The sequence below is a fragment of the Ursus americanus genome, chromosome 35, assembly GCF_024610735.1.
Source record: "Ursus americanus isolate L20-20 chromosome 35, mUrsAme1.1.p, whole genome shotgun sequence".
NCBI classification, from domain to species: Eukaryota; Metazoa; Chordata; class Mammalia; order Carnivora; family Ursidae; genus Ursus; species Ursus americanus.
Window position 1 is genome coordinate 24,169,861 of NC_142161.1, and position 12,263 is coordinate 24,182,123.

Sequence of the window (12,263 nt, forward strand, 5' to 3'; positions counted from 1 at the left end):
ACAAAAGGAACGCTGTAGGAAAGGAAATAGCATGGGATTGAACCCTATGATTTTATTGTTTTCACAGAAAATGCAATAACTCCTCATTGATATCAACTACCCAGTTGCAAGAAGAGTATATACCTTCTGCTTTTTTGAGACACAGGCGAAGCAATTTGTAAGTAGTACTCATCAACCAAAAAGGAAATGAACTGGAAGTGAAATTTTTTCCAGTTTAAATACTGTTTTGAGGCCTTGATCTGTGAAAGGCACATTAAAAAAAAAAAAAAAAAAAGTTTTATTTGTTTTGTTGTTAAAGAAACTTCATTCAAAAGAATCCTTCGAAAATCACATTAGTCTGTCACCATCTTTCAAATCACTAATCAAAACAAACAAAATAGGTCATGAAAAATACCACAGCCAGTTTCATACGGTCTTAAGTATAGAACTGAATTAACTGTTCTTCAAATTATGCACTTTGACAGATAAGTTTATTATTAAGTCTTAAAGTAAAAATGCATGTTTGGTGAAAAGTTAGTACAGTTGTCATTCATAGTTTGTCATATTTTAAAATATAAAAGAGTGGGGTTATTTTTACTATTTGTAATATGATGTAACAGACTAGCTGCTTTGCAATTCTGATTATTATAATTGTCATAATTCATTGCCATGCCAAAGTCAATTCTGTGATATATGTGAAATGAAATACCATTAGTTTAGCCTATTGTATGACACTGTAGTGTGTGTACCATGCATCTGTCAAACCTCTTAAGGAAAATTTAATGGCAGGCCAAACTTCTAACTTACTAAGTACTATGAATCACACAAAACAAGAAAACATTTCAAACCAGGGATACATAGCATGTTGTAATTCATGACGGAACGGAAATAAGCAGGAAGAGAAAAAAAAAAAAAGACGACAGCAGGGCTGGGTATGTATATAATGTCTGTAAGAGAAGATTCAGACTTTTTTAAAGCACAAAATAAAAGTTACGCTATTTTTAAATAATGCATAGGCAATGAATGTTTAATATGAATCCTACCAATATGATAGGGCATCCTTTTCTCACTTTTGAGATTGTTGAAAAGGAATAATATTGGGCATGATTGGCTCTTCCGGAGACTTTAGTGAATTTGGTGAATTTCAACATATCTAAGATGCCATCAGTTTTAATATGCATGTTTATTTTATATATCACTACACAGAAATGCTACCAATTGTAATTAAAATAGGCCAGTTGCAGAGATGTTAAAATGTGGAGGAACAAGCATCTTTGAACTAATGAAACAGAGTAAGCTCCTAATTAATCGGATCAGTTACTGACACTAGGAGATTACATGGTATAATCTTTCTCCCAGAGAATTAAGCTCCATTGCCTGATGCCTTCCTATAAACAACAACAAAAACGGCATCAATTACACTTAAAATGTTATCAAAAAGGAAAAAGGGAAATATGTTGGTGAGTTCAACTCATAATAAATACAAAAAATATTAGGAAAGGAAAGGCAGCTGATAAACAGGTAAGTGCTTTAAAGTCATCATCACTAGAACTAATGGTAAACAGGAGATTACTTAACACAGTTTACATTTTACTTTTCCCCACCTTTTAAAATTTCCCACATTTTGATTCATTTTCTTTCAATGAAAGCAACTGAACATTTGATCGGGAGTGAAAAACATTCTACAATTCTAAGATTGTTGGTTTATATAAATGATCCAGAACCCACTTGAGATATATATTCGAATTTATTACTGTATCAATAAACCTGATTGTTTTGCAGTTCTTCTCATTGCCCTTTGTTCTTGGCACTCATCTGCAATTTCTCAAAAATTTAATGAAAATTAATTTTTGAAGTACCAGCCAGTTCTCATGACTTCTGAAGCTTATGTATTCTTATTGTGTGAAAGGTTATAGGAAGACTTTAGTATTTTATGAGTGCTTTATAGAAGCAATGAAGCTTTCACTTATAACAATTACTTTATGCAGGGTTAATAAGGAGAAGAGGAGACTTGATTGTTTTCCTGGAAAGGACAAAGGTATATCCAAATATTCTGAATGTAGATTATTTTAGTTTTTTTTTGCGAAAGTCTCAAATCAAATTCAAAATAAGGGAAGAAGGTGGCAATGAGCTAAGCCTCTCTTTAGATGAAAACAATTTTATTAATATTATCAGCTATGAGTGTGCAGAAAATCAACTAGGGAGGATAATCCGGTAATGTGGGCTAGTGGAAGAAAGTGGTTGCCACATGAAATGGAAGTCAAGGTGTAGGAGAATTAGTAGCTACTAAGCTAAGTGCCCCAAATACTGTTTAATCTCTTTGGTTTGATAAAACAGATGGTTGACTGTAATTTTGAAAATTTTCAATATGCCTGATGCCAAACAAGTTATAAAGCTTATTAGTTAATTCTGTTTAAAGGAATTGGTTTAACTCGATTTTATCACTACCTAGATATTCCAACTGGTCCCCTCTTTATGAAAATATGCATTAAATTCCAAGTTCACATTTGTTTCATATTTTACTTTCACAGGTTTGACTTTTTTTTGCTGTTGTTACATGTATGAAAAATATGGAAGAGTGCATCAGGGTTCCTATTAAATTCTTTCCTGCAGACATTAAGGTGTATGAAGCCCTGAAGATTCATCCCATGGTAACATAACCGATAAATTGTATAACTAGTCTCATTTTGGTGACAAGTAAACATTGCTCAACAAACACACATACCGCTTTGCATACCTTACCTGGAAAGAGGCTTTATTGAACATAGCTGTAAAATTATCTTTTAAGTTGAATTACTGAATTTGCACAAACATTTCTACAGAATTTTTTTTCTTTTAAAAATCAAGCTTTGTCATTTTCCACTACATTTTGTTGTGCTTTTTATATTAATATTTGCAAATGTTATAATTTAATACTTCTATCCCAATTACTTGCATAATCAGTTTTTTTTTTTTAATCCTGGGGTATTGAAAGAACATATAATAATAATAATAATATTCTTCTTTAGACAAAGTCTTTTTAAATGAAGTTAAAAGCTGAGATAATTTAAGGAAAAAGATCTTCAAATTTTCGTAACCAACAGGTTTAAGTGAAATTTACAATGCATTGGAAAACTGGCTGGTTAAAGGTATGCTTTGTCCTCAGGTAGCTCAAAATCATTTTTACAGGTTTTTGTTTTTTTGTAAAAGTGTTTTTAATCTTGGTAAAATAATAAAATAATATTTCACAATTTGCACAGAGTCTGACTAAAGGGCAGAGGCATATTACCCTCAGTGTTTAGAATAAAGCCAGATTTTTCAGGCCCAGGTCCGCTGTAGAGTTTGTATGCACTGCAATCACAAACATTTTCTTGCTCCCTCTAAAGCTAGGGCCAATTTCATTTCAAATGGAGGTTAGAGTAAAAAAAATCACTCTTGTGTTTTACCACCTTCTGCGCTAAGTATTATCTTAACAACCTTTTGCTCTGGTTGACCCATTTAATAACCTGGAAGAAAAAAGTGTTGCTCCCATGTCTGGTTTCAATGGAAGTTATTTTCTAATGGACAATAAGCCGAAAGGCCATGGCTGTCTAGGAGGTCAAACAACAAATATCTTGTCTGCACGGGCTTACGCAGCAGCTCCGGTCCTTTCTTCTTCAGAAGCGGCTTTTGTTGTCTTGCCTGTAATTTGCACGTTTAGACTCTGTAGTTTGTTTATAAAATAGTTTTACACAAACCACTCTTAGCAGTGCAAGCTTCTGAGTTGAAAATTATTCAGGCTTGTTTCATTGAAGGCACTTGGTTTCCATGGCAATTTATAAAAGATGGTGGTTTGGTTTCGTCATTGGAACAGATGACTTAGTTTGGGTGGTCAAGTGGCCGCAAGCAAACTCCGATAAGCCTGTGTAATATGTAAGCCCAGGTTTCCCATCCTGGATAGTAATGCATGCAAAAAGAGACAGCATACAGTTATCTAGCTTAGCCATGGGAGGAAAACAAATAAGAACAATAAAGGTGGGATGGGGACAGGTGGGGAGGAGCATGAATGTTTTAAATAATTCTGAGTTCGGGTTATTTTCAAGGAAGGGTAACAACCAAAGGTAAAAGGGCCTACATTTATTTAATTCTCTACGTAAAACCTTCTGGAAAGGAAAATAAATGCCAGCTCTTCACGTACCCTGTTTACAGTGAGGTTTTTGTTGGCAGGCCATTAGGTTTCCATGGTAACAAGCAAACTATTCATTTGAAACAAAACCAGCCATGACTTTGTGCTTTGACAAGGATTTCTATAGCTTTTTTTTTTTTTTTCCAGAGTTCAACCAGATGACCAGATGACGCTGTAATCTTTTTAGCCACAAAAGCACCTGAAGGTCTCTTCTCTACTCAGGTCAAGATTATCTTTTCTATGTAGTCTGGAATAAGTTATACTTCCATGATGTCTTTTTATCCCCAGTGCTTTAAAAAATTCGTTTTTATTATTTTATTTTTGAGTCAGTAGTCAGTGGAGGAATCTTTGGTAGTTTGTTTTTTCAATGTCCGTTTACAAAGACTCTTTCTTCATGCCGGTGCCTGGTGAATCTTTTATAGCCTCTGCCAGGGTAAGGTCACCTTCGAGGACTTAAGATAGAGATGAGGACGATGACCGGAAAAAGCCATAGATGTACTAAAATTCCAACAGCACCATCAACAGAATCTAAAGACAAAGAAAATAAATGCCAAGAAACAAGCAAAAAAAAAAAAAGAGAATAAATATTCTGTGTAGCTACCAGCGCAACTTTGGTGAACTAACAATAGTAGTATATGGAAAACATCTTTGGAAAATACTTTATTTATCAATCTATTTTCAAGACACGTGAAAAGGAAGATAAATGTGTGGTTAGAAACTTGATAAAATAAAAGTACTTTCAGTTGATATGATTACTGTGAGAACTTGTCCAGAAGGGATTTGTGTGTGTTTGTGGCTGAGCTCGGCCTCAGAGTTCTACTAGCCACATGGAAGTATGTACACATAGAAAGTTCTTGGAAATCCTAAGAGGTCGGTTTTTCCCCCCCAAAGCTTCCAGAAATAATTAAGATTAAAGCCTGAGAGAAAAACTACTTTTTTATGAAAACTAGGGATTTAGGTATGGGTAGAAAACATCAGCTACCATAAACAGATTATATATGCTTAGATCAGTCTAATAACTATACACTGAATAAATAATTCTCTCTTCAGTGTGAGTTTTAGAAACATTATGAAGTCCATCTTGACTACAAGATCTGTTCTACCATTCTGCCTTAAGACTCCTACCATAATTGGTGTTCCAAGTGACACCTTTTAGAATGTGTGCCTTGCCCAGGAGGGCTAACATGGGCAAGCTCGATAATTCATTCACCTGGCTTAAGTTACGAAATGGCTCTCACCTAGGAGAGAGCTGGGTTTTGAAGACAACAGACCACCTCAGATTTTGATAGTGTGGCCGTAGTACCATTTACTGCCTGAGAAGGGTTGGGAACCTGAGCCATTAGGAAGAGGCTTTTGGGCACCAAGCTGGTTTGTACTTAGAAATTAACATTAATTTAATATTCACCAAACCCTGTTTGTCAAAATGAGCTTCGTAAATGCTAGTTAAATAGATACAGATGTAACAGAAATACTTCCGCATACCAAAGAGAATGTTTTTTTTTTTTTTACAGGGTTGTTTCTTCTAATCACAGAGGCTAAATAAAAATATCTCCAGTAAGTACAGATGTATCTTATTTAAAACAGCCACACATTTCTCTGACTTTAGAAACCTGATTTTGAAAGTGCTCTAGTACGTAACAAAGTCCTTTGGGGTTTTCATCTTCATTTCACTGTTGCTACTCTTACCACTTCTGTTTTCTCCGTGGGGGAGAATGTTCTCTCTTGCTTTCCTCATTTGGCAAGTTTAATTCAATTTTTTGAATTTAATCTGTTACAGTTTTCAGTGATTAAATTATCTCAATGTCCGCTTTCTATGTAAGATGGTAACTACCTCCAGTTACTAGAATGTCACTGTGACGGATTTATATTATGACATTCAAAAGAGATCCCACTGGCCTCCTCCAAGGAGAATGCCTGCTTTTCTGTGCATTTGACAAACCTACTTCATTTGGATCCTGCTACTGGTTTTTCAAAGCAAATTAGCCAGATACGGGGAGAAATTCTTACTAAATTTGTTACTTGAAATGCTTAGTGTAATGACAAGAAGGTGAAAACTATGAGGAAAGTGGCTCATTTTTATACAAAATCTTCATTTTTTTCTTTTTACAATGCTTAAAAATGGAGTCAGTTTGGTGCGTGTGAACAATACTGGGTAGTTGAAGAAATTTAACTTTCAACATCTAAACTAATATAATTTCTCACTAAATAGACTCAATCAACAAAGACTCTGATTTGTTCTAGACTTAACAAAATGGATATTCATATATATACCAAATAATTTATGAGTTGTTTGTGTAAATTTAGCTTGATCAGTAACCTTGTATATAACCACAAAATTAAAGATTCCAGATGGGCCTATGAAAATACTTCAAGTGGAGGGATTTTTAAAAGACATGATTTTAGTTTCCTCGACTTCCCATGGATAATAGGGAGATGAAAATTTTAAGAAGCAGTTCAACACATAGATCTGATGTTTTTTGTATTTTTTATAATTTTTAATTTATATCTCTTATTCAAAACATTTTTGTGGTGACGAAATAAAATTTGAAGATATCATTAAACTATAATATTCAAGCCAGAGTAAAAAATGAAACCAAATTACTAAACAAGTTTGTGGTGCACATAGACGGGCTGATTTATTACTTATTGTATATAGTTAGTCTCTTCACAGTAGTGAATCTGTTAAAATGGCTGGCAAAAGTTAGACCTAGAAAATAAATTCCTAAGTGGAGGGAGGGCAATAAAAACAGGTATGGCTGTATAAAGGTGTGCTGAGTATATAGATCTGCCAAACATTTTAATAAAAGTAAAAAAATAATCCTCTGAAATTAATAATATAAATTAAATACTTTTTAAAATCTTAATTAAAAATCAAAATGTGCTTGTCTTACACAGACCTAAACCAAAATTATTTTGTCTTCTCTTAGGTCAAATATGCATGCCATCAAATTTAATACTTTGTTTCAAACACATCTTCAAAATTTTAGGGTCTCACATATAAGGAATTTCTAAATTTACAAACTAAAAGTAAATGAGTTTTAAGAATTAGACCATTTTAGTTTAATAGTTATTATGTTGCTTTAACATCACATCAAACCAATCCAAGAATAGACACTTACTCTTAGTCGTTAGGTCTTGTTTTGCACATTCTCCTTCTGCAATCGATACATCATCAATGGCAATGTCGCCTTCTATGCCAGGACCTCGAATACCTTCAAAAATGAGCTACAAATATGAATGAAACACACCTAAATGTAGATCTTTGGTTTGTAGATGGATTCTTATTGAGAAATTGAGAAGCCAAACCTAAAATTGACAGCAATTCTGACACTTATTATCAACGGTCTTCAAAATTGTTACTTACAAAAAACATAAATATTCTTAACAAAACCAGTAACAGGATCTTCCTTGCTTTTATTAGTTTTTCACATCAAAAGCTCTGTGTTGATTTTAAAACAAAACTAAACTTAACTGATTAATACAATAAGAGCTACTACTACTACAAAACCTAGCACTTTTTGTTTTCAGGGGTAAGGAAAAATTTTTATTTGAACAGTACTTCTCTGAAATAGATGCCCTCCAGTTTTGTCCAAACATATAACACTAGTTTTCTAGAAATATTTTCTGGAATGAATCAGTTCTGGGATCTTTACAACAGCATTATGTTTACTGAAGCCCAGAATGAGGGATTACCATCTCTATGAAATCTGTTTACTCTCTTGCAAAAATGTGAATAAGTTTCTCATATTCCCATACGTTATGATATACCTCTGTGATTTCATTTTTGACATTCTATTTTTAAAAACCTTAAGATATTTATGGGTTTACTTATGTTGAGCGTTTAATGGCAGACCTTTGAATTTCAACAGTGATTAACACTGAGGTTTAATACATGAAAGTTGAAAGAATAGATGAATGAAATCAGTTTCCTTTTATTACTAAATTCTGAATACAATGACTATATAAGGACAATTAGCAAATTTTTATTCTTTCATTTTTACAGAAATAAGACTTTTAAAATTTTCTCTATAACCCCACAATTATTCCTTGCTTCTAACAAAACCATTTATTCCTCTTGATATGGAAAGGCAGCCTATGCATTTAGTGATTATATTCACAAACATTTCTACATGCCAAAAAGAAATATCTAGTTTGGTCTTTCCAAGGAAAAATTAGCTTAATGAAGAGGTGTTTCAACATTAAGCTAATATGTGCATTTTTATACAATTTCTAGCCTTATTTCATTGCAACAAATTAGAGGGAAAGTCGATTTTTATCAATGCCAAAATTTTTGGTTTTCTTTTCTGTCTTTGAAAGTATCTTGATATGGTTCATTAAAGACAAGTTTGTGGTGATTTTCAGAAAACTTATGCTACCTTTGAGAAGTTGATCTGTTGTTCCCTGATATACTATCATAATAAGCAGAAGCATTAGTTACCAACTTTTGTCGTGAGTCCCCTTTCCCTGCTTGAATATAGTCCATGTGAGTAAGAATAATTTTCATGATTTGATAGGAGAAAAAGGTTTGGAGAAATTTTTATTATTATATTTAATTTGTGTAGAAAGGATTTCCTGCTTATTTATGATTAAATAAGTCAATAAAGATTGTCCAAAGCTATTTCTTTGAACAACGTCCAAAATGTCATGTATCACTGAAGCCAAAACAAAATGGCAGACCATTTAAAATATGACATAGAACCAAGTTAGTAGTGTCGGGATTCTCAGTCCTCAGACAGAATCACAATGAAACATTACTTTGGCTGCCTGGAAATAATGACTTGCATTTGACTGAGGGTGGTGTTTTGAAAGTTATCTGAAAAGTGGCTAAAAAATCCTGAGAGGACTCTTTAAATCATAAGGTCCTCAAAGTAAGAATTAAAAAAAAAAAACCCAGATCAATGGTATAAAAAGCCAAGAGCACTACAGTCAGGACAGGGGAAGTCATTTTAATAACTGGACTATTCCACACCATTTAGTCAACCAGTGCCCCACTGATACTGTTAGACATTAACAGTATTTTCAGCTATTCTGAACAAGGCTGAGATGAATCCATTTTATTTTTTATTATTTTTAAGTAGGCTTCATGCCCAGCGGGGAGTCCAACATGGGACTCAAACTCAGGACCCTGAGATCAAGGCCTGAGCTGAGCTGAAGAGTCAGACACTTAACCGACTGAGCCACCCAGGTGTCCCAGGTGAATGCATTTTAAAACACTGATATACACACTTTTTAAGAACACACGACTCTTTAAGGTCATCATAAATTGCTCCTACAGCCTTTTTCCTAACCATGGGTTTTCAAGTCACTGGGTATTTTTTCTTGTTTTGATATGTGCTGCTTACCTGGTCGAGAATCAATGTTAGAGTAAATCAATGGTTATTCCCACCCCCTTCTTAGTTTCAGTCATGTGATGCTGAGTCTTCTCTCCTGAAGATAACAACATGAACGGAGTGTTATCTTGGAGAAAGTCAGAACTCACGATTCGTGCTGATGTCTTATTCCATAAAATCCAACATGCTCCACTTTGGCCCCACGGCTAATACTTAATTGAATAAAAGTGGAGTGCTGTCATCGCCATTCTTTCTTTTTTTGCAGGTATTATAAAGGATCAAATGGAATAAAGTATAGATCTGCCTCCCAGTCAGGTTTTAATTCTGGATTGAAGCAGGAATAGGAATGTATTAGGAAAATTTGGTTTGGTAAAGAGGAAACCTCGGTCACCAAGAGTTTTAATTTTAAAAGATGGTGCGGGAAGGGAAAGGTTGTAAGCCTTGCTTGTCGAATGCACTAAGGGGTATGCAATGCAGCCACGGCAAAGAAGGAGACTGCGTTCCTTTGTGTGGAAAGTGAGGTGTTGGTGAGAAGACTGATAAGGGTAGATTAGAATATTCTGCACCTGCTCACACTTGGAATTCAAACAGATGAAGCTGATAACCTTTCCATTGGGAAGAATGTTGGAGAAACAGGCTTAGAGTACATGGATTTTCCATCGGAGGTATGTAGGGGGTCAATAGGTGATAAAATTATCCATCCAAGTATTTTTTTCTTATTTAAAGCACACAATTATTTTTCACTTAGCAAGTTCTAGTCACCTGGAGGAAGGTGTCAATATAAAAAAGATGGGACTATTTTAAAAATGAAAACTGGAATGTATAAATCTTCAAAATCATTTCTCAACTTTTCGAAGCTGCTTGCCCCAGAATGATGCTGCCATGGCTCGAAGCGCTACAAGATTTCTTTCGGTGACTTTGAAGTATTAATCACTCCTACTTTCCCCATTAACTTCCTTTATCCTCCCTTTCTTCTGCCTCCCTGGGCAGGTGTGACCTAGGCTTGTGCTTAAACACAAGGTCGGACCTGGGCCGGTGCTAAAGACAGAGTCCTGACGCAGACAGGTTGTGGAGGATGATGCCACACTTCTTCTGTGGTAGGACTGAGAGGAAGTGCTGGAGAACCTTCGGTTGTAAGTGTCGGAGTAGACTGACGGATGCAGTGTAATGTATGTGCTGCCTCCCTGCGATACGTTGACTCTAAGTGTGTAGCTGGTGGAACAACAAAAATAAAAATCAACGCAAGTCGAATTTTCATGTATCCCGAGGACTGCTTAAATCAGAACATTCTCTTACATGACTGCTCCATCCCTTGTTGATCCTGAATGAGTTGTGTCACGGTAGTAACAGCTGGCTGGTTCGTAAGTCTACTATTTACATTTGTCTGTACCACTGCGGATAACACAGTTTGTCACTAAGTAAAGCAACTGAGTTACTTTCTGTATAAGCATAGCGGGTGTTTTATATATTGTGTGTGGAAATGAATCAGAGAATTATAGTAGCTACCGGTAGGATAATAAAAATAATTTCTGACAATTCGTCTCTTGGGACAGTTATATAATTAGTGTTTTTAATATATATTTTTAATTTTGTGATGCTAGGGAATCCAATCCAACAGGCCAGGGAAATACCGTAGTCCTCCTCAGGGTCCTATCTGAACAGGAAGGAAAAGATCCTGTGTAGGATGTTTGTTTCCTTTTAATTTCCATAGCAGTTTTGCTCTTAAGAAGCAATTTTTTTTTAACTCCTACTGACGCTCACAAAGAGATATTTATTGCATTGCTCTTTTTATGTTCTGAACTCCAACTCCAACTATTATCTTTGAATTATTATAACAAAATTTTATGGATTCTAATAGTCTTCTAAGTGGCTTCTAGACTAAGACCTAGAGGGATACTTTTTCCTTTATAGTTTTTGATTGTGAAGTAAATAATAGAAATAAAATGCATACATATTCCATTTAAGCAATGTATCTTGGCCAAACTTTCAAGTGTTCATAAAAATAAATCCTTGGTGACAAACATCTTTTTCTCAGTCATAAAAAAAGAGAAACTATAACAGTTCATGATGATGACTCAACTTGGTACATTATGATGTATCTCAGTTTATCAGACTATAGCTGTAGTCCGTATGCAATGAAAAAAAATCTGAATTTTATTCATTTAGAAAACAAATGCGCTCTAGTTTAATAGGTTAAATTTTGTCATATTTTTATGAAGTACCATCATGATTCTGATTACTATTACATTAGAGGGATAAAACTATGTTCCTTTCCTCTTCAGTACTTCTGAAATGCATCTGGTTTAATTGCCATGAAGAAGAAATTAATGGCATCTAGTTACTTGGGGAGAAAATGTTAAAGTTTAGGTTTCCTAAAAGGGGACTCAATTTATGCAAAATCTGTTCTTTACACACAATCACACTGATATTATTTAAAATGGTTTCCCTTAACTGAAATGACAAGTTTAAAATTTTATGTTTTCACAGTGTGTGTATGCAATTCAGCAAACTTAATACGCACGAAATACAGCATGATCAGAAAATTAACTTTTGGTGGGTATATTGAAACGGGAAGTTAATAAAATGTATGTGGACTTGTGTTATTACAAGGACACTACAAAAAATTAGTTTAATCCATTGATTGACAATTTCTTACATACATTATAGTGCTTTAAAGCTTAGAGGTATATGTCAATATAGAGAGAGAGAGATAGATGATGCTATTAAAACCTGTGTTCCAATATAATTTCTCAGTAAGGAAGGAAGAGCTCCATGCAACACTAATGAGTAAAAGTAGATGGGGGGAGTCA

At 34.4% G+C, this 12,263-nt stretch overlaps 1 protein-coding gene across 1 annotated transcript in view; it reads right to left on the reverse strand.

Annotated features, from left to right (window-relative positions):
* Positions 1-882: 882 nt before the first annotated feature.
* The window catches only part of MDGA2 (MAM domain containing glycosylphosphatidylinositol anchor 2), a 778,105-nt gene continuing 766,724 nt past the window's right edge, over positions 883-12,263 (reverse strand). Inside the window, exons 16-17 of the mRNA XM_045799284.2 lie at positions 7,243-7,348; positions 883-4,651 (exon numbers count right to left, since the gene is read on the reverse strand). Coding sequence (XP_045655240.1) covers positions 4,563-4,651; positions 7,243-7,348 — 195 coding nt within the window. The 3' untranslated portion in view covers positions 883-4,562. The remainder of the gene's footprint in view (positions 4,652-7,242; positions 7,349-12,263) is intronic.